Below are 26,247 nucleotides of genomic sequence, written 5' to 3'. Positions count from 1 at the left end.
GACAGGCTGCTGCACCGCCACCCTCCCACGCCCTCTGCACGGCCACTGCTCCTTGTCTGGGTGGAGGCTTGACTCCAGCTGTGTTTCACTCACCGGGCCTTGCAGCCTGGCCCGGGGCTGCACGGGGCATGAAAGCACCATGCAGGGCAACACCTGGCCCCGAGGGATGGGCCACATCACTCCCCCATGGGCAGAAGTGTCCTCCAAAATCTTCCTCCACAGACATCTTTGAGGGCCGGAGGGGCAGTGGATGGAGTCAAAGGGCAGTGTCTATGGCCACAGGTCTGCCTTGAGAAGGGGCCTGGCCCCAGCTCTCGGCTCCTCTCTTTAGAATGAGTGCTTTAGTCTCCAACTCTGAGTCCAACTCATCAATTCAGGACAGCAGAAAAACTCCTACTTCCCCGCTCCTGTTTCCAAGGATGACAAAGTGCCTGGTGACAGGGCCACTGAGCCCATCACGGATGATCCTGCGTATGTCCAGCTTTTACCATCATCTCAATGTCTCTGCTCCTCCTTTGCTCTTTTGACTTCTCTTCCAGGGCTCTCTGTGCAGACACATGGTGGGTGTGGACTTTTAAGATGGACTCTGAGCTGACCAGGGCTGGTTGGCTGTCCTCTTGGTACCATGCGGTCACAGAAGCGGGTAATCAAACAACAAACAGTCCTGTGGTGTTTGGAGTCTCCCTTAGTGACAGCAAAGCCTCTGTTTGATTTCTCACATGGCAACAAACCAGGAGGGGAAGGTGAGTGGCACCTGGAATAGACTCTCGTCTAAGGCGGGGTTCAGGTCCTGGATAATGTGCTGGAAGGGCACACAGAGGTGAACTACCAAAGATGCAGGAGGACATCCTCTTCCTGCTTCTCCTGGGCGCCCTGTCAGGTAGGAACTCCGTTTTGGCACCTGGCTTGGCCCACTCCATTTGCTTGATATCATTATGTGATAAAGTCTCCAAAGAAGACATTGCCTCTGAGAGGCCTTGTTCAAGTGTGGGCTTCTCAGCATCAGGGAGCCCTGGGAGGCTGGGGTGGGGTATCTGGAGAAGTGGGTGCCCCCAAAGCCTCCATCTCATCAATGTTCAGGCGGACTTCACTTCCCTTCTTGTGCTAACTGGCCTGTGTGGTCCTTTCAAAACCTAAAGTTGGGAAATGAATTTTGCTAGCAGGGCTTTGTATATAAGTCAGCCAGGCTTTGTGGAGATTCTAGCATTACTCTGGAGCCTTCTGGGGACAAACTGAGGTTGGCAAATCACCCTATGGGAAAACTGAGGTACTGAGGGGCTAGTGTCTTAGTCTTGAGCAAGGAAAATTTCTGATAGAAGCCAAAGATTCACCCCATGCTTTTGGCACTCCCTCTCCCTCATTCAAGAGCTTCAAGAATGTTGGATGATTTTTCAATGTTGGATTATTGAAATTGAGCTTTTTAAATTAAATCTTATTTTTGAATAGGTAGCGTATGCATAATGTATGGAATTCAATCATGTCAAATTTGCAGATTAATTTAGGGATAATTTACATCTTTGATGAGTTCTATAGTAAAACGCTCAGAGGAGTGTTCGGTACCTAGTAAATGCTTAGTAAATGTTAGTGATTATTATGTGCAATGTTGAATCTTCCTATCCAAGAACAGGGTTCTAGAAACGTGTTCAAGTCTTCATTTGTTTTCTCAGGACTATTTTGAGATTTCCTTCATATAGCTCTTGAACATTCTCATTATGTTTATTTCTGGTTCCCTTCTTTTTCCTTTCTTTTTTTTTTTTTTGCATTTGTAAATGGGATCTTCTCTTCCCTTTTATCTTTCAGTTGATTGTTAGATAATGTATGGAAGTCTGTTAATTATCTTATTATTTGCAGTGATATTTCTGTTGATTCTCAAGTATTTTCTAGGTTTGAAAATAATAAACATTTGTACTTTTACTCCCTTGTTTTTTTAATCTCATTTCTTTTTTTTTTTAATAAATTTATTTTAGTTGTTTATTGGCTGTGTTGGGTCTTTGTTGCTACACACGGGCTTTCTCTAGTTGCAGCAAGGGGGGGCAACTCTTCATTGTGGTGCGCGGGCTTCTCATTGTGGTGGTTTCTCTTGTTGCAGAGCACGGGCTCTAGGCACGTGGGCTTCAGTAGTTGTGGCATGCAGGCTCAGTAGTTGTGGCTCACAGGCTCTAGAGCACAAGCTCAGTAGTTGTGGCGCACGGGCTTAGTTGCTCTGTGGCATGTGGGATCTGCCCAGAGCGGGGCTCAAACCCGGGTCTCCTGCATTGGCAGGCAGATTCTTAACCACTGCACCACCTAGGAAGTCCTGATCTCTTATTTCTTTTTCCTATGCAACTACTGGGCCTATACCTTTAGACCATTGTTAAATAATGAGTATACACTCTTGTCTTGTTCTCCATGAAGCATGATGTTAGCTTTTGGTATGAAATAGAAATGTTTTATATGTTAAGAAGATAGCTTTTATTCTTATTTAGGCTATTTTCTTGTAAATCAAAATGGATTTTTAAGTCAAATTTTTTCCCAAGATCTATAGAAAGGACCATTTGATTTTCCCCTTTGATCTGCTAATAAGATCACAGGTTTCCTAATAATATTGAACCATCTTTAACCTTGGGCTTTTAGAGGGCAGGAGGAACTTTGAGTGTGAAGCTGGGCCTTGAGCTGCTCAGACTCTCACTTGAAGCAAACACTGGAGATTTCCCCAGAAATGTAGGCTTTTAGGACCGTAATCATTTAAGAGGTGACATTTATTGTCATTGGGGGAAGAGTGAGGTTGGGAAGAACCCAGCATCTCATACTGAAACACTATCATTTGGAAACTTCTCATCAGATGTATGAAAGAATGGATCACAAAAGTTTGCAGGAAATACTTGAAATTTTTAAATAAAAACCACATTCCAATCTCTCCCCCTCCAAAAGACCATTCACTGTACTGCACTTTTGCTTCCGCAGGTCAAATCCTATTTTCTGGAAGGTCTGTTGTGATGCAGACTGTTTCTCTCTCACCTTCCTAGGTGAGTCTGAGAACCTAATCCTTATCCTTGATCTCAAAAACCTCAGAGTCACAGAGGATTGGGGGAGGGGAGCAATCACACCAGTACCTGCCTTCAGGGGACTGGAAACAGGCATCACCAAAACAATCTCACACAAAGTAACATTCTCCAGTATCCTTTTTCCTCTCATTTGGTCTAACTCCTACGCATCCTCCAAGGCCCAGTCAAGCCCCACCTCCTGCATGGAGCCTTCCCAGACTGCCCTAGCTCTTGGTGGGTTCTTTTCCCGCTGCACCCTGGAACTCCTTTTGTCTGCACACGGAATGCATGTTAAGGGCTTAGAATAGGGTCTAACACAGAGTAAGTGCTCAGTGAAAGGTAGCAGGAGTTATACGATAATTCATCTGTTATGTGTCTGTCCGGTCTCCTCAACTGGAATGTCAGCCCTGCAATAACAGGTTTCATATTTCTTCTTGCTTTGCGGTCTCTGAGTGCCAACAGATACAGGGTATCTAATAAATGTTGTTCTGTTGACCATTTTCCCTTTGGGGGCCTGTTCCCCCCACCCCCCCCACCCCCCCACACTTACTGATATCCCCTAAATGCAGAAATTTGGATCCTCTGCCTGCTTAATATTGGCATTGAAGTTAGCTTACTTTTCACCTCCTGTTAAGATGAGGGAAAGAAAACATTTTCTTTTTGGGATGCTAAAGCGTCCCATTCCAACGACAACTTAGAAAGGAAGCCCCTAAAACTACACAAGACTCCCAACTGTAGCAGGGGAAAGAGCTGAGATGAAACGATCTCTGGCTCCATCAGTACCAAAGGACCACGTGTCCTTCCTGGGAGGGGGAGGACTTAGCAAAGGCCCCTTGGTGCATTTAAATCCACTGCACACTGAAGTTGTCTTCACTTTGAGAAAGTCTCCAGGGAACTAGCTTTTGTCTGAGTCTCAGGGAAAAGAAAAATACAAGTGTGTTTAATGAAAGAAGGGCTCCTTGGTAGCTAAAAGATCCGCATGAACATGAAAAAGTTACCAGGCGCATTGACCTGAGTTTTGTCTGCTGAGCACCAGGTGTGAGGCCATGTTGGTTTCTCTAGGAAGATCCCGAAGTCTGCCATCTTGGCCTGGACCCCTGCTAGGTGGTGTCAGGAATCAAAAGAGGCCCCAGGCTCAGTGTCTTATGCTGCTTGAGGAACCAGGTGCAGCCCCTCCTTAATACTCTTATTATTTGAAAAGGCAGGAAGATGTAGTCCATTTCCAGAAAGTCTTTCTATGGGTGATTAATCCTATATAAGGGATCCAAAGAACATTGCAAAAAGTTTCTACTTTTTCTATCATGTCACCTTCCTATTCAGATAACCTCAGAAAAGCAAAAGGCCATCCATCCTCTCAGCTCTCCCTCTCTCTTCATTTTCCATGGCAACCTGGTCGTCTCCCCCTCATCTCCAGCTGAAGCACTCAGTTACTGGAATCTGTCTGCTTTTCTACCTCCATGAAGTTGGAAGAGGTTTGCAAGAAGCCAGCCCTTTTCAGGCCAGCACCAGAGCACGGCTCCAAGATGAACAACTCCCTCTCTTGCTAACTATGACCTAGTGTCATTTACACTGGAGATGTAAATTTTACAGAATCATTAGAAGACTCACCATCTTTTCTCCTGTGTCCTAATAAGGGCTCCCTTCTATTAGGCTTTGGGGGGCATGAATCAGCCCCCCAAAGTGGGTGGGTGAGCATCCCATCCAGGAGGGTATACATTGTAGAAATTAAAGACATTGCATAGGAAGAAGTTGCATATACTGAAACAACAGCATTCTATAATGTTTTATGGTATATTGAGTATATGCATTTTATTATACGGTACCCGTGAGAATGAATTCCAGTAGGACTGGAATTAGTCTGAGTGGTTTTACTAAAGTTCCTGCACAGAACTGACTGCTGTTCAAGGCATGAAGCCTGCTGATTAATAGCACTGCTTTGTAACCATGGGTCCCAGGAGTTTGGGGATGGTTTGCAGTGGCCTGGAAGCATTGTTCATTGATGACGGTGAGATTGATGTTTTGCACCTGGTCTCGGTGAGCTCCTCAGAGGCTGGTTATGTAACACGAGGGTGACTACATAACCAGCAAAATGGAAACAGTTCCAGCAGAGACTCTAATGTGGGCTCCCTGTTTCCAAGGTATTAGTGAATATGTTGGTGGTTCCTGATCTCAGCGAGTGCACTCTGTTGTGGCCCTTAGGGACAGGAGGACAGCAGGAGCTGGCACCGGGCCACTCCAGGCCTCTTGCCATGAGGCAGCACCAGCTGGGACGCACATCCTGGCTCTAATGCTGTTGCTACAGCTCTCCTTTTTCTGTAATCAACTGTAGATGTGGAAGCATCCTCATTTGGGTCCTGTGCATCTTCTTGAACAGTTGAACAATTAGACATGTTTAATGGCCCCTGTTAGCGTAGCACCACAGCCCTGAGAGACAGAGTTGACAGAGGGCCCCAGAGAAGTTAAGAGATCAGTCCAAGGTCACACAGTCAAGTGGTTAACAAAGCACAAATCAGCTCTGATTCCAAATCCCTTGCTCTTTTCACAACACTCCTCTGATTTCTTTCACGACCATTTTGATTGGCTAATAGAGAGAATGAAGAGGTATTTATTGAGGGACAGTCTCAGGAGAGTTCTGCCCTGTATACTGAAAGCGGAGCTGTAAGTGAGAGCAGCTGTATCCCTGGAGGGAGAAGAGGGCATTGCCCACAGTCCCTGGACGACATCATCACCTTTGGTGTCAGAGATCCAGATGGTCAGCTTTCTCCCCTGGAACTGAGGCTGCAGAGGCCTTCATTATCCCAACGTGGGCTCCAGGGAGGGGGCCTCTTTGGTCCCTTTCTGGCAAGGCAGTGATTTTGCTCATTTGGAAACAAGCGAGTCCATCATCCATCCAGCCCTCAACCACAAGCTAGATGTTTCAGTGGGCTCAGTGACTGATAATAAATCTTTTTTTGTGCTTTTTCTTTTTCAAAGTGTACCCATCAAGAAATTCTAATTTGCTTCTTAATTAAGATGCATGTGTAAGTCAGATTCCATTAAAGCCTCTTTCTTGCCCTCCAGCACTCAGACCACCGGAGAAAGTTTGGAACACCAGCCTCAGAAAGAAAGTGCGTGATGTCTTAGGGAGAGCCTGCCCCTGGCTCCCAGCCTTCCCTCTGCCACTGATTAGCCGGGTGCCTTTGGCCCTTAAACTTATCTGTAGAATGAATGAATTGAATATTTGGTGAAATTTGTATCTTATTAATTCCTCTATTTTTAGGGTGTGGACCCTAGCCACTACTTATTGTTATTATTTTTGCTATTAATATTGCTACTACTGCTTCTAATAGCAAGAAAGCTGGAGAAACTGGGTGTTGGACTAAGACTCAGGAGATCACAGCTTGGCCACCTTTCTTATCAGGGTCCCCAGAGTATCTGCCTCAAAGTTTTTAGGATTCAGTTACATGACTCTGGCACACATAACCTTTTCCTGGGAAGAAAGGCCACCAGATGAAGAGCAGAACAGCTCCGGCAAGGATGTCAGGAGAAATATTCAAAGACACAATGTGGTTTTATCCATACATGGAACAGGCAGTTTCCAACACAAAGTGCTTGAGGGCCACTAGATAGATCCAGTCCTCCCTCCCAAATATCTCTCTCACTGCCATGCAATATAGGACCACTCAAGGAAGAGCACCACAAGCCCTGTAAGTGTAAGGAGGCAGCACGGAGCCTTCCCAAGGAGCCCTGCCCTTGGGGTCAGATGCCTTGGATTGGAAGGCTGATTCTTCCGTAGAATTAGCCTCTCAAACTTAGGGCTTATTGAAGTTACAATTAATGCAACAAGATCAATGGATACACTCCCAGCAAAGCAAACTAGGAGCTCTCAGCTGGGAGCACGGCCTCTCCAGTTTGCCACAGAAGACACAGAAAGGTTGGTGGCTGTGGTAATCTGCCTGTTCAGGGTGAGGCTGTGGAAAGCCCTGAGTAGGGCTTAGCAAGCCTCTCAAAGCCCAACCCATATCAAGCTAATACTCCAGCATCGTTCCTTGTGTTCTTCCCCAGAACGGCCTCTTACGGATCACATCACCCAAATCTAACATCTGGATGGAGAGCCCAATCTCTTAGCAGCCCCAGCGCCATCTTGCTATGCTGTTACCAGGTCATAGAATAACCGTGATGCATCCCACATGCAAGGTCACCTGACAAGCTCAGAGTGACAGACTGCCTGTAGTGGGGACGTGCAGTCTGTTTTCTACAGACCCGATGCATGAGTCAGGGCCCCCCATGGCCACTTACTGGGTGTGTAGTCTTGGGTGTGTGAAATGGTGGCAGCAGTACCTACATCCAAGGACAATGGTTAGAGCAGATGAAATCAGGTACACTTAGCACAATGTCCGGTGAGCAGGTGCCCAGTGAAGGCGCGTGGTTACTAGTTCAGTCTGTTCCTTTGGGCTGTGGACTACCTTACCCCAGGATATTCTTGAGAAAAATCTAGTGAGTTACAGCTTCGCTTAAACATGCATAGAAGCATCCTTCCTTATTGGCTAGAGGGGCATAAATCACTAGGGTGCGTGGGAGGGGGCAAGACAAGGTGGGGGGCGGTCCTTGGACAAATTGCCAATGTTTCGTTTTGTTCATGACTGTCTTACCCTGCTGAGCCGGGAGGGAACACTCTTGTGTACAGCTTGCGGGAGCGGGGAGCTGGAGATTCCAGTGGTGGGAAAAGAGGGCTTGAGGGAATTATACCCACAAAACACAGCCCACCACAGCAACTGATTATTTTGCTCATTTTTAAAAACTATCTGGGGGAACTTCTCACCTCTGAATACTCCAGGCATACTATTTTGCTGCTGTTTTTTTTTTTTTTTATCACAAGAATGCTATAATATTAAAGTCAACTTTAATAGATTAAAAAAATCCATTTGTATTCATATCACCCTAAACCTCAGCTGTTTTGATATTTCCGAGTCCTTGCATAGTCCTTGTCCATAAAACCGGGTAATTCTGCCAGCAAAAAACAACTTATGCATAATGCATTTTAGTCTCTAAACGAAATCAGATGATTTTAGATTTAGGAAAGCTTGTACCAATGAATGTGTTTATATTTCAATTTCTCTTGCATTTCCACCTACTTCTCTGCATCCCCTCCCCCAAATTTGAAATAAAAACATTCTCTTATAAAAGCCAACATTTTCCCATGGCTCATTTGTTTCTAGAAATTTGGCACCTTCCAGATCTTTCTACTGTCCCCCCGTACCTGCTCCCATTCTAGGGATTTTGTCCCCAGTGGCTAATTGTGGGCAAGGTTGGAAGTTGGCTGAGAAGTAAGACCACAGTGTAAATTTCAGCTTCGTTACTTATTATTCACTGTGTGTCTTTCAGCTCAGTTTCCTCATCTGTAAAATGATGACACTAATGTTTATCTGAGAGGATTGTTTTGAGGAGTAAATGAGAGAAAGTATTTTACATGATGCATTTATTTGGAACATTGGATAAGTGGTAATTGTATTAGTTTCCTAGGGCTGCCGTAACAAATTAGAATAAACTGAACAGCTTAAAGCAGCAGAAATGTATTCCTTCACAGTTCAGGAGCCCAGAAGTCTGAAAGCAAGCTGTCAAAAGGGGTGGTTCCTTCTAGAGGCTCTGAGGGAGATTTTGCTCCAGGCCTGCGTCCTGGCTTCTGGGGGTTGCTGGCCGTCCCTTGGCGTGTAACCACATCACCTCAGTTTCTGCCTCTGTCCTAACATGAGCTGCTTCCTACTGTGTGTGTCTCTGTGTCCTGTCCTGTTCTTGTAAGGACACCAGTCACTAGATTTGGGGCTCACCCTAATCACGTGCAACCTCCTCTTAATGAATTACATCTAACAAAGACTCTGTTTGCAGATAAAGTACATTCTGAGGTTCTGGGTGAACATGAATTGGGGGAGGAGCACAATTCAACCCCTACGGGAGCTATTATTATGGACACGTAAAGATCATGACCTGCTGCTCTCCTCTGGGATGGCAAAATCCCGCAGAGTGTCAAGGAGACCTTAGACTGTCCAGAGGCTTTCCTGGAAGAAACACATTTTCTCTGACATTGTAAACATTGCCTGTCTGTAATGCAGCCCAAGCTAATTCACAGGCCTGCCCTGTGTCTCTCACTTCCTTCTCTGTGAAGCAGGAGTCACTCTATTGAGCACAATTACTGATCGACCCTCTCCATGATGCCCACAGCATCCAATAATAACATGTCATTGTCCATGAGATTACCTAGGGATGTGGGGAGACCTGGCATGAGTCTGGAGTTCTCTAGTCATGCACACTCCATTCTTGACAGCCTCTGAATCGAACACTGACACAGGGAAGGAAAATAAACTCTTGTAGACTCCCTGGCCCTTTTAAGACAGAGGATGCCATGGCCAGACGGGATCCTTCAAGGGGGTGTCTATCTTCTAAAGCATCATGTTTCCCTCTCTGTGGCTCTTCACAAAGGCCGGGAGAAAGCAGAAAGAAAGCAGAGAGACAAGAGAAAAACAGCAGCTTTCTCTCCAGAATGACAGAAGCAGATTTCATGGTTGTTTGGTGGTGGTTGTTTTCTTGGCTCTGAGAAGATCTCACACTCCTGTTTCCAGCTCTTGGCAAGAGTCTTCATTCTTGGGGAGTGACTGGGTTCCAGCGTTGCCCTGAGCTACGTATTGAAGCCACAGACCAAGCTGCTAAGCCCTTGTCTCCAGCACAAGGCTTTGTGCTCATGTCATTCCGAATCCTTTTCAAATCCGCAGGGGGACAGGCACTACACCTAACCCACGTACCTGCTACGAGCCACGTGACAGAGACTTCTCCACCTGAGACGTCCGTGCACAGGTTTTCTGTGGAATTATCAGCATCCCTGTCCCCTGTGACCCCAGGGTTTCCCCTGATCAGGAACGCAAGTCCCCTCACTGAGGCCTTCCGGGTGAACTGGCTGTCAGGCACTGACGTTGAGCTAAGCATCATCTTACTCCCAGCAGGAGCTGCTCACAGAGAAGAGTCCTGAAGATGGGTGGATGGAATTCTCAATCAGTGACCATTTCCTCCTCTTTTCCTCGTTTAATCTCACCTCTTGTAAGATCTAGACATTCCGATTGGGGCATTCTGGAGCTCTCTGTGCTAGATGCCCCTGTAGCTTTTGAACCCTTTTTTTTCTCCATTTAATTCAGTCTAAATGAAAAACATGCTCAATTGGTTACAAATACAAGGTTTGTTTCTTATTGCCAACCACCCTCACATGATAACAGAAGTTAGGGTGCCAAAAGGAACTGAATTCTTTGGGTGGGATAGTTTCTCTAGTGATCTCCTTAAAAGCCAGGCCCTGATGCACTTGTAGCTGGGGATTCTTCTATGCTGTGATTCTGTGATTTTTCTGAAGGAAATCTACAAGGAGATATTTCACATGGAAGAACGCACTCAATAAAAATATGTCTGGATGTCCAGCCGTACTGTGTGAACGTTTCCTCTTGGAAAATTCAGACTCAATCATTCACGTTCAAGAGTCATGCCACTGCTGTTCTGTTTTCTGGTTTGTCATGTGGGTCTTTTCCAAAGTTGTCACGTCTCCTTAGACAGGACAAACCTGCTGATTGCATGTTTTCCACTGGTAACCTCAAAGACCTTCTAAGGATGTCTTTAGGGTCTAGCTGTCTGGACCTACTTGTACTGCATTATCCCCCAGGCCTACCTCATTCCTTAACAGGCTTTGGGACCTCCTACAGTCACCATCAGCCCTGTCCCTGCTCCTGCCTGCCCTGGGGTTCTGGCAGGACCCAGTGGGCCTGCTTGGTCTAGGCTCGGTTGCCTCTCTGAGATACATGATGTCTTTTGTTTGTTTTTGCTGTGGACCATTTTTAAAGTCTTTATTGAATTTGTTACAATACTGCTTCTGTTTTATATTTTGGTCTTTTTGGCTGTGAGGCATGTGGGATCTCAGCTCCCTGACCAGGGATTGAACCGGCACTGCATTGGAAGGCGAAGTCTCAACCACAGGACCGCTAGGGAAGTCCCCATGAGGTGTTTTCAAACCCAGCTGATGACTAGAGCCACTAGGGGAGCTCTCAAAAAGTATGCATATCTGGGCCCCAGAGCCGACCTGTGGAGCCCAGGACTTGAAGGCCAGAGCCCAGCATCTGCTATTCTCTGCACCCCAGGTGTGGGCCCTCTAGTATGCAAGGAGCGCACCTTCAGGCGGCCTCCACCTCAGCATCCAGCGTACATTCCCAGGACCCAGGTGCTGCTTCTGGGACTTCCCTGCCTATCTACCTGCTCCCTTGACATCTGGTTCATCTTCAACAGCTGCTGCTTATCTGTGCCTCTCAGCCTTGCCAGTTGCTTGCACTTACAGAGCACACAGTATATGCCGGACACCGTAGAAAGTGCTTGACGTGTGTTTACGCTTGCAAGAGTCACAACAATCTGATGATTTTATTTGTATGATTATCCCCTTTGTACGGTTGGGGGAAATGAAGCAAAGTTTAACAGAGAGGTGAAATAACTTGCCCTGGGTTGCACAGCTATTGCTGTGCTGAAACTGGAAGGCAGGAAGTCTGGCTTTCGAGCTCTCACTATTTTTTTAAACAGCTCTATTGAGATATAATACACAAAGCATATAATTCATTCTTTTAAAGTATACAACTCAGTGGTTTTTATTCACGGACCATCACTACAATCTAATTTTAGAATACTTTCATCACCCCAGAACGAAACCCCAAATCCATGAGCAGTCACTCCCCGCCCCCCCCCCCCCATCCCCTGTCCTCTCGGGCTCTGGTAATCACTCATCTGTTTTCTGTTTAATGGATTTGCCTGTTCTGGGCTCTTCATATGAATGGAATCATATTGTAATTGGTTTTTAGAATGACTGGCTTCTTTCACTTAAGCATGAAGTTTCAAAGGCCACACATGTTGCAGTGTGGATCAGTACTTCAGTCCTTTCACCGGCTGAAAATATTCCACTGAATGGATATACCACATTTTGTTTATCTGTTCATCAGCTGACAGACATTATTCACACTCGAGGGCCCTCATGCTCAGCCTCTCGCAGGCTATTGCCTTTGATGACAAGGATGACCAAGCTATTTCAGATTTGTAGAGGTTCTAAAGCACATTCGCATCCTGATCTCTTAATGGTTACAACTAACGCTGATACTACCACGATTAGAATTGTACATCTCTATTCTAGAATAAGATCACAAAGAGACAGCAAGGTTAACTGATTTGTCCACGATCACAGGGCCAGAAAGGATGAAATAAGAACTGGACTCAGGTCTTCCCACTCCAAGCCTCGGGCTCTGTCCCTGCACACCTACTGCTGTTTGGATGAGCCCCCAAATCCTTCGCTATCATACCTGCCCTTTCCTCATTGCATGTGATTCAAACAGGGCCGTCAGCCAAGGAGGAATTACATCCTGTTCCCGACTCTAGTAACGGAGAATTTCTTAGCCTCTCCACTGACCTATGCTCACATGTCCAGCGTAGGGTCCTGGTCCCGGCCCTCCCGGCACCACAGCGAACTGCTGCCCAGGACCCCGTGTCTATACTAGGATAGGCCACAGGTTCACACGTCCGGAAGCTGTTCTTAAGAACTAGTTGCCTCTCCCGAGAAATACTTAGTACCATCAACCATCCCCTCCAAGAAGATCCTGTTCTCCAACCCAAGCTGCTCACAAGGGCTGTCGCTACAGCACATGACCATCCATCTCTGTGGCAGAACCTGGCTCCTCCTTGTCCCTCTGCAGGATGACCAGCCGTGAGGTCCTGGGGTCTCCTGCCCTGTGGTCTGGTCACTGTCAGCCTGGGGACTCAGCCATGCAGGGCTTTCTGAGGGTGACCTCCAATCATGCCAGAGGTCAGGCTGGCCTGCTTTCGGACACAGCTGCTGAGACTTTGGGGGCGGGGGGCTTAGGAGGATTGATGGTCATGGTGTTGGTGAGGAAGGCAACTAACACTTATGGGGCATTTACCGCGTGCCAGCAATTCCCCTAAACACTTTGTGAATGCGTTCATTTAATCCTCGTAACAACACTATGAAGGGGGATGCTATTATTATTTGTATGTTAAATGTGGGGAAACTGAGGCATAGAGCGGTTGAGCAACGTGCCCAAGTTCACACAGCTAATTGGTGGCAGACTCGAGATTTGAGATCAGGCGGGCTGGCCCCCAAAACACTTGCTCAGTGCCCCACGCCGCGCTGCCTCGCTGTTGCCTCACAAGAGAGATGTCTGAGCCTCATCCAGCAGCCCACGCAGTTCATCACTGGGGTTTCCTCCTAGGGCAGAACCAAGAAGGAAAGCTCCGAGGAGCCGGGGAGGTGTGACAGCCGAGCTGCAAGAGCAGGCACCCTCTGAGGTCGCGTGGTGGCCGCACCTGCCCCCCTGTCACTGGCCCGTCGCTCAGCTTGATACCCCTCTGTCCTCATCTGCTGTCATGAGCACTGCGGACCCTGTAAATTTGCTCAGCGTTGTTTACAATGACCTCAAACTGAACATCCCTAAAACCAAACTTATCTTCTTTTACCAAAACTCTGTAGTCAGGTTGCCTGCCATCAAATCCAAACTCCCCTACTCCCAGCTGTGACGCTCAGAGTTCCCCTCCCTCCCTGCCCTGGTCTCCTGATGTGTGAAATGGGAGACGTTTTCCAAACCTACAGTTGTTGTGGTGATTAAATAAAATATTCCACAAAACGGCTTGGCAAGAGCCTGGCACATAAACATTTAATTAATGTTGGTAAAGACAACAACAAAAGCAACTTTTACATGTGTTGGCAGAACCCAGTTCCTGTGGTTCCAAGATATAACATTTTAGACCCTTTTGTGACTGTTCTATTTCCTTCGTCTAGGGTGTTAGAGCCAGTCCCCAAGGAGAAGGGCTGTCAATAGGTGTTACACTGTGGTGAAGGATCTGCAAGCGTGGAGCTCAGGAGAGGGTTCCAGGCTTAGGTAGCTGGAAGCTGGAGTGTAAATCAGGAAGCACAGTGGGCCGTTGTGACAGGCAGCAGCTCTGGTGGACATTCACTGAACAGTTTTCCACATCTAATGATAACAAAAGTCAGCACTTGCTGGGTGCTTTCTCAGCACCAGATGGTGATCTCTGTATTCCATGAATTACAGCACGGAATCCTCACAACAACCCCAGAAAGCAGATGCCATTAGTATCCCCATTTTACAGACGGTAAAACTGAGGCACGGAAAGGTTAAGTAATGGGAAGGCTGGGCTTTAAAGCCAGTCAGTCTGGTTCCAACATCTACGCTCTTGACCCCTATGTTATGCTGCCTCTCACGTCCCATGTGCCAAGCAGAGAGACAAGTCATCTCCACTTGTGGAGGCTGAGCTGCTTGTGGGTGGTGACAAGACTACTGCTTTTCTCTCTCAACCCTCCTCCATATGTGCTCCCTCCACTGTGTGTGCTCATTCACATCTGTGGCCATTCTCTCCTCTCATAATCCAGATTGTGCAAAGTCAAACACAATGCCCACTACCTCCTCCAAGAAGTCCTCCTTGATTAAACACATGTCACAATGAAGTTTTTTCCCTCTGATTTCCCATAGTATCTAACTCTTTGTTAGAATACCTTGTATTATACTTCAGCTGTTTAACTAGGGCGGATTATTTACCTAACGACAGTCATGTAGAAACAAAATCAGGGAAAGGTCAATTAACTTTCCCAAGGTCACACAGAAGTCCAGTGGTGGAAATTGGATTGGAGCCGAGAGCTCTCCTCAGTAGACGATACTGAATGCCTCCCTGCCTGGCTCCAGTCATATTAATAACCAAAAGGTTCTATTAGAATAATTAAGACATTTATAAAATTTAGTCCTTGATGTCCCAAAGAGCTCTGGGCCTTCTGGTAGCTCCATGCGCTAAGCTGATGGCAGGGATGTACATATAGATGTAAGAGGTCACAGACTGGCCTCCAGTTAACCTCAGCAGGGCCCTCCCACCACGGACCACCAGGGGTTCCTGCTCACAACAGTCTAGATTCCAGTGATATGTCTTTGGCTCTGGTTCTTGGTGCCCCTCCCACATCTCCAAAACACTTATCGTGCAGAGGACACATTTCCCACAGTGGAAGAATGTGTGGAAATGCACCAAAAACCCAAAGAGGCTGTTGCTGTAAGTAAATATTTCTTATTTCTGCAGATGTATCCTTTTCTTATTTATTCTTAGATGTGGCCTTGGGAAAATTATAAGAGAATTTTGAGTCAACAGGTAACTTAACAGCAATTCCAGGGAAGTGCAGCATCTTATTATTAGAGACGAGAAAATCCAGCTGTATTCAGGGTAGCTAAGGGACTTGCCTAGGAATCTGCCCCAAGCAGTGACAGGTTTTTAAATTTTCGGGCTTTCCATCTCCAGGAGATGGAACTAGGATGTCTCCTGAATATTTGTCTTTCCTATGAAGAGCAGCCTCACACACAGGAGTCCCTTTAGGGAAGTGTCATGGGGTTTATGTCGGAAGGACTCAGGCAAAACAACCCATTCCCCTGATGGTGATTGAAAGGTGGTTTCCAGGATGCTGGTGGCCTCCTTCTCAGTTAATATCCCTTTGCAAAATGTATGCATACAAAACAGATCTCCTTTCACATGGTTACTAAGAATTCTGCATTTGCTTTTAGGTTGCCACCACTGGGAAGGAACAACTAGATTTTGAAACAGGACCACATATATTTGATTTGCAGATTTATGTGAAGGATGACGTGGACGTCACTGACCTGCAGGTCCTGACGGTCCAGGTAACAGATGTGAATGAGCCGCCTGAGTTTCAAGGCAACTTGGCAAAAGGTAAGACACACTGGAGTGTGTGATGCAGCCCAGACGGTAGCATCAGGCAGGACCCTGGGGGACAGAGCAAAATAGAAAAGTAAATAAACAAGCAGCTGTTTCCCTGAAAAAGGCAGCTGCTTAATGAGTAGGGAATAAATGAAACATCCTCCAGCCTGATGATTCACAAAGCCCTTTCCAACCGTGTCTTCTCTCAGGCCTCTCCTGGTCCTGGGGGGAAGCCTGGGGCTCAGGGACCTCAAGTGGATCATTCTGGAGGAAGCTGGGCTAAGTCCATTTACAGGCTCAGCACTGGGTACCGGCCATTGACTGACTGGTTCATTCTCCCCATGGATGCTGACCCCTCAAGTGGACTGTGTGTCTGGGGTCTGCTACAGGGTGGGGACCACAAAGGGACCAGAGCATAGGGTAGCTTCCTGTGTGATCTCCCCCAGGCTCATGGCTTTGAAGGCATCCATATACTGACAACCCCCAAGTCCATCATTATTTTTGCTTGTTTTCGTTATTTTGATTATTTTGGATTCAGTCATCTTTATTAACCTATTAATGTCACATTTTATATCAATATATACTGTCTTGTTTTTTTCAAAGGAATCGACTTTAGTACATCATGTTAATAGTAAAAAGTCAAGTAAGATAGCTAAACTTCAATCTAGCATTTTAATGTCCTCTGGACAAGGCAAGCTAGAAACAATCATTTTACACACATGTAAGGGTAGTGTTCAAATTAAGTAGGAAGCTGCTACACCAGCTTCTCCCTTGAACTCCCGACTCAGATAAAAACTTCCTAACCAACATTTCCGTTTGGATGTCTAACAGACATCTGTGACACTGTGATTTATAATAAGATATATACATTTGGTCTTCATCCCCTCCTGGTACAGGGATCCTAAAACCCTTGGAATTTCCTAAGTGATAAGAGTGATAATGGTGTCTTTTCTTACCTTGATGAGGTGACTTTTGGACCCCACCTGAGGATGGAGGCTACCCACTAGAGGAACCAACCATGTGATTAGAGGCTTGGATGCTGCGGGTGGGGGTGGGGGGGCTGGAAATTGAGTTAAATCGAGTTCAGTCACTAATGACCGATGATTTAATCAACCATGCCTATGTAATGGCGCCTCCATAAAAGCCCAAAAGAACCGGGTTCCGAGAGCTTCCGGGTTGGTGAACACGTGGAACCTGGGGAGAGTGGGTACCTAGAGGGCATGGGAACTCTCTGCCCCTATCCCATACTGTGCCCTGTGCATCTCTTCCTTCTGGCTGACCCTGACATATCCTTTTATAATAAACCACTAATCTAGTGAGTAAAATGTTTCCTTGAGTTCACTAGAGAGCAAACCCCTCCAGCAAATTATTCGAACCCGAGGAAGGGTTTGTGGGACCCTCACACCTAGAGCCGGTTGGTCAGAAGCACAGGTGACCACCCGGACTTGTGACTGGCATCTGAAGGGGTGGGGGCTGTCTTGTAGGACTGAGCCGGGCACCGGCGGGATCTGGCGCTATCTCTGGGCAGACAGTGTCAGAGCTGAGTCGAATTGCGGGACACCCAGGTAGTGCTGGGGAATTGCTTGGTGGGGGGGGACACTGGCCCCTCCACACTGGAACTGGTGTTGGAATCTGACATCTCAAACTTAACGTGCCCCCAAACCACTCTTGAACCCCATCTCCCTCCCCAGCACCCCTGCCCAAATCTGCTTCTCTCGTCTTCCCCATTTTATGGCAATTTCATCCCCCAGTTTTGTGGGCCAAAACCTCGCAGTTATCCTTGATGCCCCTCCAGCTTTCACACCCAACATCCAATCCATTAGGAAATCTTGGCAGCGTCTAAGGCGGCGCAGAATCCAGCCCCTCCCAAGCATCTCCACCATAGCTCGCCTGGATCATGGCTGTGGCTACCTAACCGGCCTCCCTGCTCTGCCCTTGCTCCTTCTGGTTGATTCTTCATACGGCAGCCAGAAGGATCCAATGAAACATTGGTTAAATCAAGGCACTCCTCTGCTTAAAACCCTGCGAGAACTTCCCATCCCCCTCGACAGGAGAGCCAGAGTCCCCTTGAGGCCCCATAAGATCTCATGAGCCCCCATCAACCCCCATCTCCTCTCCCATACGTCTCCCCCTCACTCCTCTGCTGCCGCAGTCCAGCCTCCTCACCCTCCTGTGAATACTCCAGGCAGGCCCTACCCCAGCATCTCCACATCTGCTGTTTCCTCTGCCCCTTCCCCTGCATCCGTACGTCTCCTCCTTTCTTTAAGAATCTGGACTCCAATGTCAGCGAACCTTCCAGGGGCACTCTATGTAACACGGTAACCCAATTCAGCACACTCCTTTCCCTGATTCTTCTCCATGACGTTGCTCAGTAACATTCACATATTTTATTCATTTATTTTATTATCTATATCTTCCCACTAGAATGCAAGCTTCATGACAGCAGGGTTTTGTGTTTTGTGAACAGCTGTACTCCCAATATGTAGATCTGTGTTTGGTACATAGTGAGAACTCAGTCAATATTTTTGAATGAAAGTGTGAGCAGTGATCAAAGAGAATATAAGCTGGAGCTCAGATATAAGATGGCCTGGGTGTGAATTGTGATTCTATTACTTCGCAGCTGAGACAACCTTACAACTTCTCTGAGCCTGTTTCCTCGTTTGTAAAGTGGAGGTAATTACAATACCTACTTTTTAGGGCTGTTATGAAGATGAAAGGAGAAAACATTAAAGTCCTCAGCACATTGCCTCCAAAAGAGTGAGTTAATGTTAAAATTCTCAGTCATCTCTCAGAAAAGTTCTCAGAAAGAGATGCCAGAGCAGAGCATGGCGGCCCCTCCGGCAGGTCTGGTGGTGCCGAGTGACCCTGCCTGTGTCCCTTTCCCCCGACCACCGAGAACTCTGAAGTAGATGATATCCATGTTTGGTCCCTTTCCTGGACCTTTGTAGCCCTCTCTCTACCTCTCTTCACCTTCCCTCTGTTCCACTATGAGGCCTCTCCTTTCAGGGACTCATCTCTGCTGAGATGTTAAGTGCAGTTGAGAGGTGACCTTGGCTCAGTTTTAGGAGGGATTTGCACGTGACAGTGAACCTGAAACACAGCAGCTTCACACCGGAGGAGCCCATCTGGGTTACTTTCTACCTCTCTGCCCTTATCACCTCCCTCCCCCCACAAGCACCCTAGTCGCCTCTCAACCCAGGAGACACATGAAGACTTGGTACCAGCTTGGCCAACCCTAGCTCTTTATTAATTCCCGGAAATGGATCCACCCATGCAAGCTGGCCAAGGGTCTTACTCATGGCCGTTATCCCTGCTTTCTTCTTTCCCACAATGCCAATACACTTGGCTCCCTTTGACTGTGTGGCTGTCCTGGTTTTGGAATTCCTTGCTTGCTTTATTTAATAAAATGTTTCTCATTCCCCTTTGGACGCTGGTATAGGTCTAGACCTCTACATAGTGGAAGGAGCAAAGCCTGGATTCATTTACCAGATGGAGGCCTTCGATCCAGAAGATGCAAGTCAAAACATACCCCTCAGTGTAAGTCTCCTTGCTAAAATGAAGAGGGAGTTTTTTGTGTGGCCTTTGACACAGAAGCCTGGAGCCTCAGTGGGGTGGGCTGGGCAGTGGTGATGGGAGGAATCTGCTGTCCACCACCAGGCACAGAGCACCAAGGAGGCTGGAATGGGTGAGGGGGCTCTGGAGACAGACACCCCACATTGGCACCATGGCTGTGTGTGATCTTAGATGAGTCCTTAACCTCTCTGAGCTTCAATTTCTTCATCTGTAAAATGGAAGAATAATAGTATATCACCTACTACAGTAGGGGGATTGTTAGTATTAAATAATGCACATAAAGCCACTTAGCCCAGTGCCTGGTATATCGAAATTGCTCAATATTTTTTAATTCTAAGGTGATTAAAAAAACAGCTATGTTATTCTAAAAATAAGCATAAATTGTATACCTCAAAGGCAGGTGTTAACACTTCCTTTTCAAGAGATGAAGCCAAGCTGCTTGGAGCCATGTTTTAAAAGAAAATTAAAAGAGAGTCCCAGGAATTCTAAAGATAAGGAGGACTTCCACAGAAGAAAGGAGGGGACTGAGTCCTGGAGGGTTGCCTCGTGGTTCACATTGGGAGAGCCCTTTTTAATTGGTGTCCATAAGGAGGACGTCAGTGGAGCTCTTGTAAGCATTAACCTTCAGGCTCAAAAGCCTCTTAGCTTATCCCTGGGCACGGATGCCTCAGCTCCCAGCTCTGCCCACCAACAGGGCCTTGTGCTGGAGAGGAAAAAACCAAAGCTAATGCCACCTGCCTAAACTTGGAGCAGGCAACACTTCAGCAAACAGGCCTTACAGAGAAGAGAATACTTGAAATATGACATTTGGGGAACTGGCAACACCAGGAGGCTGTCTCTGTGTTTGCTGCATGATTTGCAGCTTCCACAGGACTACTTTCTCTAACAGGAGGAAGGGAGCTTTGGGAATGAACTCCAGAACCAACAGAATATGGTTCTACAAGGTTTGCAACAAAGTTGTTTTAAGATTATTGAACATAGCTTAAGTTAGGGAATAGTTTGTTATCATTAGAAGACAATCCTTCTGTCAAAAAAACAACCAACCAACCAACCAACCAACCCATTCATTCATCCAAGAGTCTATTTGCATGAATAAGCAATTAATATGCAAACACTTCTGGGTCCCTACTATGTGCTAAGAGCAATACTAGGTGCTTTAATGCATACTTACTAATAACACACCTGCCATATAAGTTACAAATGTGCTTGTCTGAAAGTAACAGAAAACTTAACCACAGTGGCAGATATGGGATTTTTTTTTCTTCCGTAATAAGACCAGAGGCAGGCATGCAATTAGTCCAGAGCTGGCACAGCTGCTACCCTCAGAAACCTGGACTCTTCCTATCTTTCTGCTATTTCATCCAGCGCATATTGGCTTTGTTCTCCCTTTGTTAACCTCATGATTACAAGATGGCTGCTGTATCTCCAGCCTTTACCTCTAAGTTCCAGGTAGGAAGAAGAAGAAAAAAAGAAAGCAGGAAGGGGTATAGGATAAAGGAGGCAGACCAACCCAGTCTGTCCCTTTTTTGGTGGGAAAACCAAGACCCTCCTTGAAGCCCTACCCAGGGGTCTTCTGCTTACTTCTCACTGGCCAGAACTGTGTCCTATGGCCACTGTTGCTTGGTGGTGACCAGGGAAAAGGGATTTGGGATGGAGATTAAGTCAGCAACCCAAAGCATAGGACCTCACTTATACATTTAGTTCATTTCAACATTTACCAAGAATCCACTATGTACCAGGCTTTCTATTAGATGCTTTGGGTACAAAGATGAATAAGACACATCTTTGCACCTCAAGAAATTTACAGTCTGGATGGGAGACGTTCATGCATACACCAAATAATGATAGTTCAATAAGATCACTACGGTAAAGTCTGTACAAGATCCCGTGGGGGCAGAGTGGAAAGAATCTCAGCTGTGAAGAAAAATACTTATTTTTAAATCTCCATTTAAATACATATTTCCAAAATTAGACAGAAGGAGCAAGGTCATGGCCCTTTCAAAAATACCTCCTAAGTCAGGTCGTTACCCTTTCAGATGAAGGGAAGCGGCCCAAGTGGGGAGCAAATACAGTAGGTGTTGCTCCCTTAAAGGAAAATGTAATACCATCCAAAGATGTCGGAGAGCAGCTGCAGGCTTGGAACCTGGAGCCAGGTGGCGGCAACTGCGGCTTCTGCAGTGAGTTTAGGATTGTTTGGGGAGGGGGCGCTGTAGCAGAAATTGTTAATGAAGTATTTAACAACTGTGCTGGGACTAACAGCTGCACGGAAAGTCGACAGCCAGCCCGTAGGAGCAGTGAACATAACCTGGAAGGAACCTTAGCAAAAGGTAATAACAGTTCAGGAAGTAACATGCCACGGCCTTTGTACATAGACATTTTATTCTGGCCGCTTGGGGGTACTAAATGACATATTTTGCTCCCTACAAGGAGAAGGGAGATGGGTTAATTTGCTATTGACCAAACCTGTAAAAATTCTCAACCTTGGCTATAAATTGAAACCACCAGAGGAACTTTCAAAAGCACAAAGGTCTGGGCCCCACCCCCTAAGAGTCTGGGGTGTGGCCCAGGCATCAGGTTTTTAAAGCGCCCCTCCTACCCAGGGATCTCTGCACAGCCAGGATTAAGAACCATTGCTCTTTTTTAAAAATTGACCTATAGTTGATGTATAATAGTATATTGTTACAGACGTCCATATTGTGAATCACAATTTTTAAAAATCATACTCCATTTAGAGTTATTACACAATATCGGCTATAGTTCCCGTGCTGTACAATATATCCTTAAAGCTTATTGAACATTGGATACCTAACAGTTTGTGCCTCTCAACTCCTTCCCCCATATTGCCCCCTTCCCTCTCCCCATTGGTAACCACGATTTTGTTCTCTATATGTGTCTGCTTCTTTTTTGTCATTTTTCACTAGTTTATTGTATTTTTTAGATTCCACACGTAGATGATAAAATCCAGGATTTGTCTTTCTCTGTCTGACTTATTTCACTGCTTTAAGACACTGTTTCCCACAATCCCCAGGTCTCTCCCTTGGTATTTTGGATTCTGTGGGTCTGGGGGGGGGCCCAGAAATCTGCTTATTTGCCAGATACCTTGGGTGATTGGTCTGGTCAGAAAGGCTGGGAACATTGGTTTCTGAGTGTTTCTCAGAGGGTGTTCAGGCCCCTACATGAGAACATACTTACGCTGCTTCAAAAAATGCAGATTCTGGGACTTCCCTAGTGGCGCAGTGGCAAAGAATCCACCTGCCAATGCAGGGGACACAGGTTGGATCCCTGGTGTGGGAAGATCCCACATGCCACGAAGCAACAAGCCCGTGCGCCGCAACTATTGAGCCTGTGCTCTAGAGCCTCTGAGCCACAACTATTGAGCCCGAGTGCCACAACTACTGAAGCCTGAGCGCCTAGAGCACAAGCTCGGCAACAAGAGAAGCCATCACGATGAGAAGCCCGTGCACTGCAACGAAGGGTAGCCCCTGCTCTCCGCAACTAGAGAAAGCCGGCACACAGCAATGAAGACCCCAAGGCAGCCAGTAAATAAACAACATTTTTTTTAAATGCAGATTCCTAGACTGCACTGGAATGCTGAATTGGAACACAAACTTCCCAGGTGATCCTGATGCACTCTGCCCTTGGAGAACCATTGACACGAGTAAACAAGTACAGACTTTTAATAAAACACCAAAGCATGTGCAGGAAGCCACCTGGCCTTGGTTTGTGCCTGTCATCTTACCTGGTGGGTTCCACGAGTCACCTTGCTGGTGGCCACAACTAGAAGAGGAAGGATGGATTAAAAATCATGAATTCATTTAGCTCCAGGACATCTCCGGAACCCCCAACTTCTTTATAACAAATCCTCCACCCTTATCCAGCTTAATAAAGTGAAACTGTGTCACAGATTGTGTAAAGTTGGGGCTAATACAGAAACCACTGGTATTTGCTCCCTCCCTTTTAAAGATAGTTTTAAAGCATGTGGTTGTGCATCGTTTGGACTTGCACTGCCCAGTAGAGCTGGACTGTGAGCCAGAAATGAGTGCTATGTGTTTCAAATGTTCTAGCAGCCCCATTAAAAAGGTGAAAGGAAACAGGTAAAACTCATTTTAATAGAGTTGAACTCAATATCTCCAAACTATTATCATTTCAACATAGAATCAACATAAAAATGATTCATGAGATATTTTACACCGTTTTTTTTTTCGTTGTACGTCTTTGGACTCGTGTATTTTACACTTACAACTCCTCTCCTTTTGGGCCGGCCCCAATGCAAATGCCCTGTGCTCACAGGGGCCCACGGCTGGTGGCTTCTGTGCTGGACAGTGTGGCTGAGGCCCGGAATCCCCTCCCCTGCCCACGCACCTTCTGTGTTGTGATGGGTGCAGGGGGAGCAGGCTCGGAGGCGAGCGTCAGGACACAGAGACACGCAGGATGGTCCCTATGTGAATAATTATATTTACTGGCATTTCTTTCTGCCCTTTCTCCACCTCCTGAAGGAGGCTCTCTGGGCCCCACTCCTTCCCACCCAACTCCCACTCTCCCCACCCCCGCTGCCTGGAAATGGTCACCATGACTAGAGCAAAGCCTCCTTGGAGACGCGAAGGACATTAATCAGTTTTGCAGCTGGAGGCAAAGTGATCTAGTGCAGCAATTCCACCATTAAGGGGCTTTCTCTTGGCCTTTCCATTAGGGAAGGACTTTTGCATAAAGTGAAGTGTGCTTTGTCTTAACCAGGGCAGACAAAGGATGAAATGAAAAGAGCAATAACCTTGCTACCAGCTGGGCTCCCAGGAGGGCAGCAGGGGAAGCGATTCTCTCCCCACCTCCATCTTGCTCATGGCTCTGAGACGCGGCATCACCTCTGAGTCCTCCCGGGAGGAAAGTGATCATCAGATGCCTGCCAGCCCCGCTGGGTGGAACTCCTCAGGTCCCGCCACCAGCCCTCTATTTCCCGGTGAGGGAAGGAACGGAGGCCTTGCCTAGGCCAGGGAATGCCAGCGAGAACCAGGCGATCCTGCTCATCCCCTTCCACCCTGTCCCCCAGGCACCTCCGCCCCACCCACAGGTGCACACACACCCCCACTGTTCACCGCCCCCCCCCCCCCTCCCCGCCCCGGGCATCTGCCTAACTCAGAAGTCTCCACCGGACGTCTCTGCAAAACGCTCTCTACTCCAGGCTCTTGTGAGAATGCTTGAGAAGGGAGAAAGCAGTGCTGTTGGACAATTCCCACTCCAGATACACCACCACTGATGACTGGTCGTAGGTCGGGAGAGATACTTCCTTGAATAGAAGGGGATCGTTGTCCTTAAGAGTAGTGAAGCCTGAATCAAAAAACAGGACCCAGGCTGATGGCGGGAAAAGGCTGACAATATGGGAAGATGTGCAGCTTCCTCAGTAAAGAACTGCATATCTAAAACATTTTGCATTTATACATGTGGCTCTTCTTAAAAACAAATACTTGTCTATAACCCACCTAGCTCACCTTCATGATAACACACGCAACCCAAGCCCGGGTGAATTAAGGACTTGCAGTGGGTTTTTTTTATGGTAGTTTCTTTTTTTTCTCCTAGGTACCCTTCCCTCCCATTCCCATCCCCCACGTCCCACCCCTGAGCTGGTTTGGGGTGGAACAGGGGGGAAGGAGAGGAACTGAGCCTTTTATAAAAAAATATTCAGCTTACACTGAAAAATAATAGGACCCTGGCATTATATTTATAACTTGCCCCCACCCAGGAGGAAGATGCTGCCGTGTCTGGGCCCTCTGAGTGGGCTTGGGGGCACGTTCTCAGTGGCTGGGAGAGTCATTGGCACTCCTCAGACTTGGGAGGAAAGAGGGTCCTGCTGTCCTTCTGGAAACTTGGCCCCGGGAAATTGACTGCTCTGTTCCTGCGAGCTAGGAGGCTGAATTCTTGTTGCTTGATTCCACTGTAGGCCTGAAACTAACCGAGGGCAGCAAATCAGCACAGGTTGAATCATTATTCGCCTGAGATTCCAGCTGCAGTGGGGGAGCCAGCCCGGAGGTGGCATGCCCTCCCTGGGGAGCCTGACATTTCAGGAAACTGGGCCAGCTCCCTCTCAGCCTTTTCTCTCCCTGCACCGGTGGCACAATAAAGGATGAATGGGGCAGGAAGCCTGCTCATCGTCCTCCACCCCAGAGCTCTGTGTCCGTGAGCGAAACACTGCTGCCAAGGGCTGCAAATAGAGAAACCTGGGGTGGCGGTAAAGGAATATTCCCAGCGGGGAGGCTGGAGAGCTTGTCTGACAAGCGTTTGTTCACCGAATTGATCTGATTACTCAGGACTTTTCTTAGCCAGTACTGGAGCAGAGAGGGGCTGCCGTTGCTTTTCATTCTATTTAATTTCTGTTTTCCAAGAATGAATATCAAGGGAGCAGCTTTGATTAAACAAGCCTTTAAAAAGGGGAGAGAATGCCAGGTTTTACAGAAAGCTTTGCTGAGTTGCTGGCAAATGGCCACATGACACAATATTTTTAGTCTATGGATATTATCTCCTTTCTAAGTACAAAACTGCTATTCCCATTAACACAAGCTTGTAGGTTCAGGGATAAAGGAAATTAGCCTGGCTCTAAAAGAAAAAAAAAAAAATCAGGATTCCAGGAAATCAGCCTGTTAATAAAAATGTAAAAGAAATTCCCATGTTTTAACTCCACAGCTCTCCACCCTTTCAGTCTGCTGCTGTTTCTTTTTTCTTGCTTACTGAGAACTAGAGAAGATTTCATACCCAAGTCTAGCATTACCACATCGAAAAAGAATTTTTATAAAGGTTGGCAAGATTTTTGTTGTTGTTGCCTTTTCGTTTCATTAAGATTCTTTAAGGTGGGAATGCTGGTCTCGGATGGGGAAGAGGCAAGAAGAAAGCCTCCATA

General features: G+C 46.8%; 1 protein-coding gene and 1 long non-coding RNA gene across 2 annotated transcripts in view; one reads left to right on the top strand and one right to left on the bottom strand.

Annotated features, from left to right (window-relative positions):
- Nucleotides 1–15,800, bottom strand: part of LOC130852488 (uncharacterized) — a 40,960-nt gene extending 25,160 nt beyond the window's left edge. Inside the window, exon 1 of the long non-coding RNA XR_009053365.1 lies at nucleotides 15,731–15,800. This is a non-coding gene — a long non-coding RNA (uncharacterized LOC130852488). The remainder of the gene's footprint in view (nucleotides 1–15,730) is intronic.
- CDHR3 (cadherin related family member 3) overlaps nucleotides 224–26,247 on the top strand; it is a 60,835-nt gene continuing 34,811 nt past the window's right edge. The window contains 4 exon segments of the mRNA XM_057733562.1: nucleotides 224–880; nucleotides 9,770–9,966; nucleotides 15,635–15,800; nucleotides 19,228–19,325. Of these exon segments, the coding sequence (XP_057589545.1) occupies nucleotides 835–880; nucleotides 9,770–9,966; nucleotides 15,635–15,800; nucleotides 19,228–19,325 (507 nt within the window). The 5' untranslated portion in view covers nucleotides 224–834.

Source organism: Hippopotamus amphibius, chromosome 4, assembly GCF_030028045.1.
Source record: "Hippopotamus amphibius kiboko isolate mHipAmp2 chromosome 4, mHipAmp2.hap2, whole genome shotgun sequence".
Lineage (NCBI taxonomy): Eukaryota > Metazoa > Chordata > Mammalia > Artiodactyla > Hippopotamidae > Hippopotamus > Hippopotamus amphibius.
This window is presented reverse-complemented; position numbering and strand designations above follow the sequence as displayed.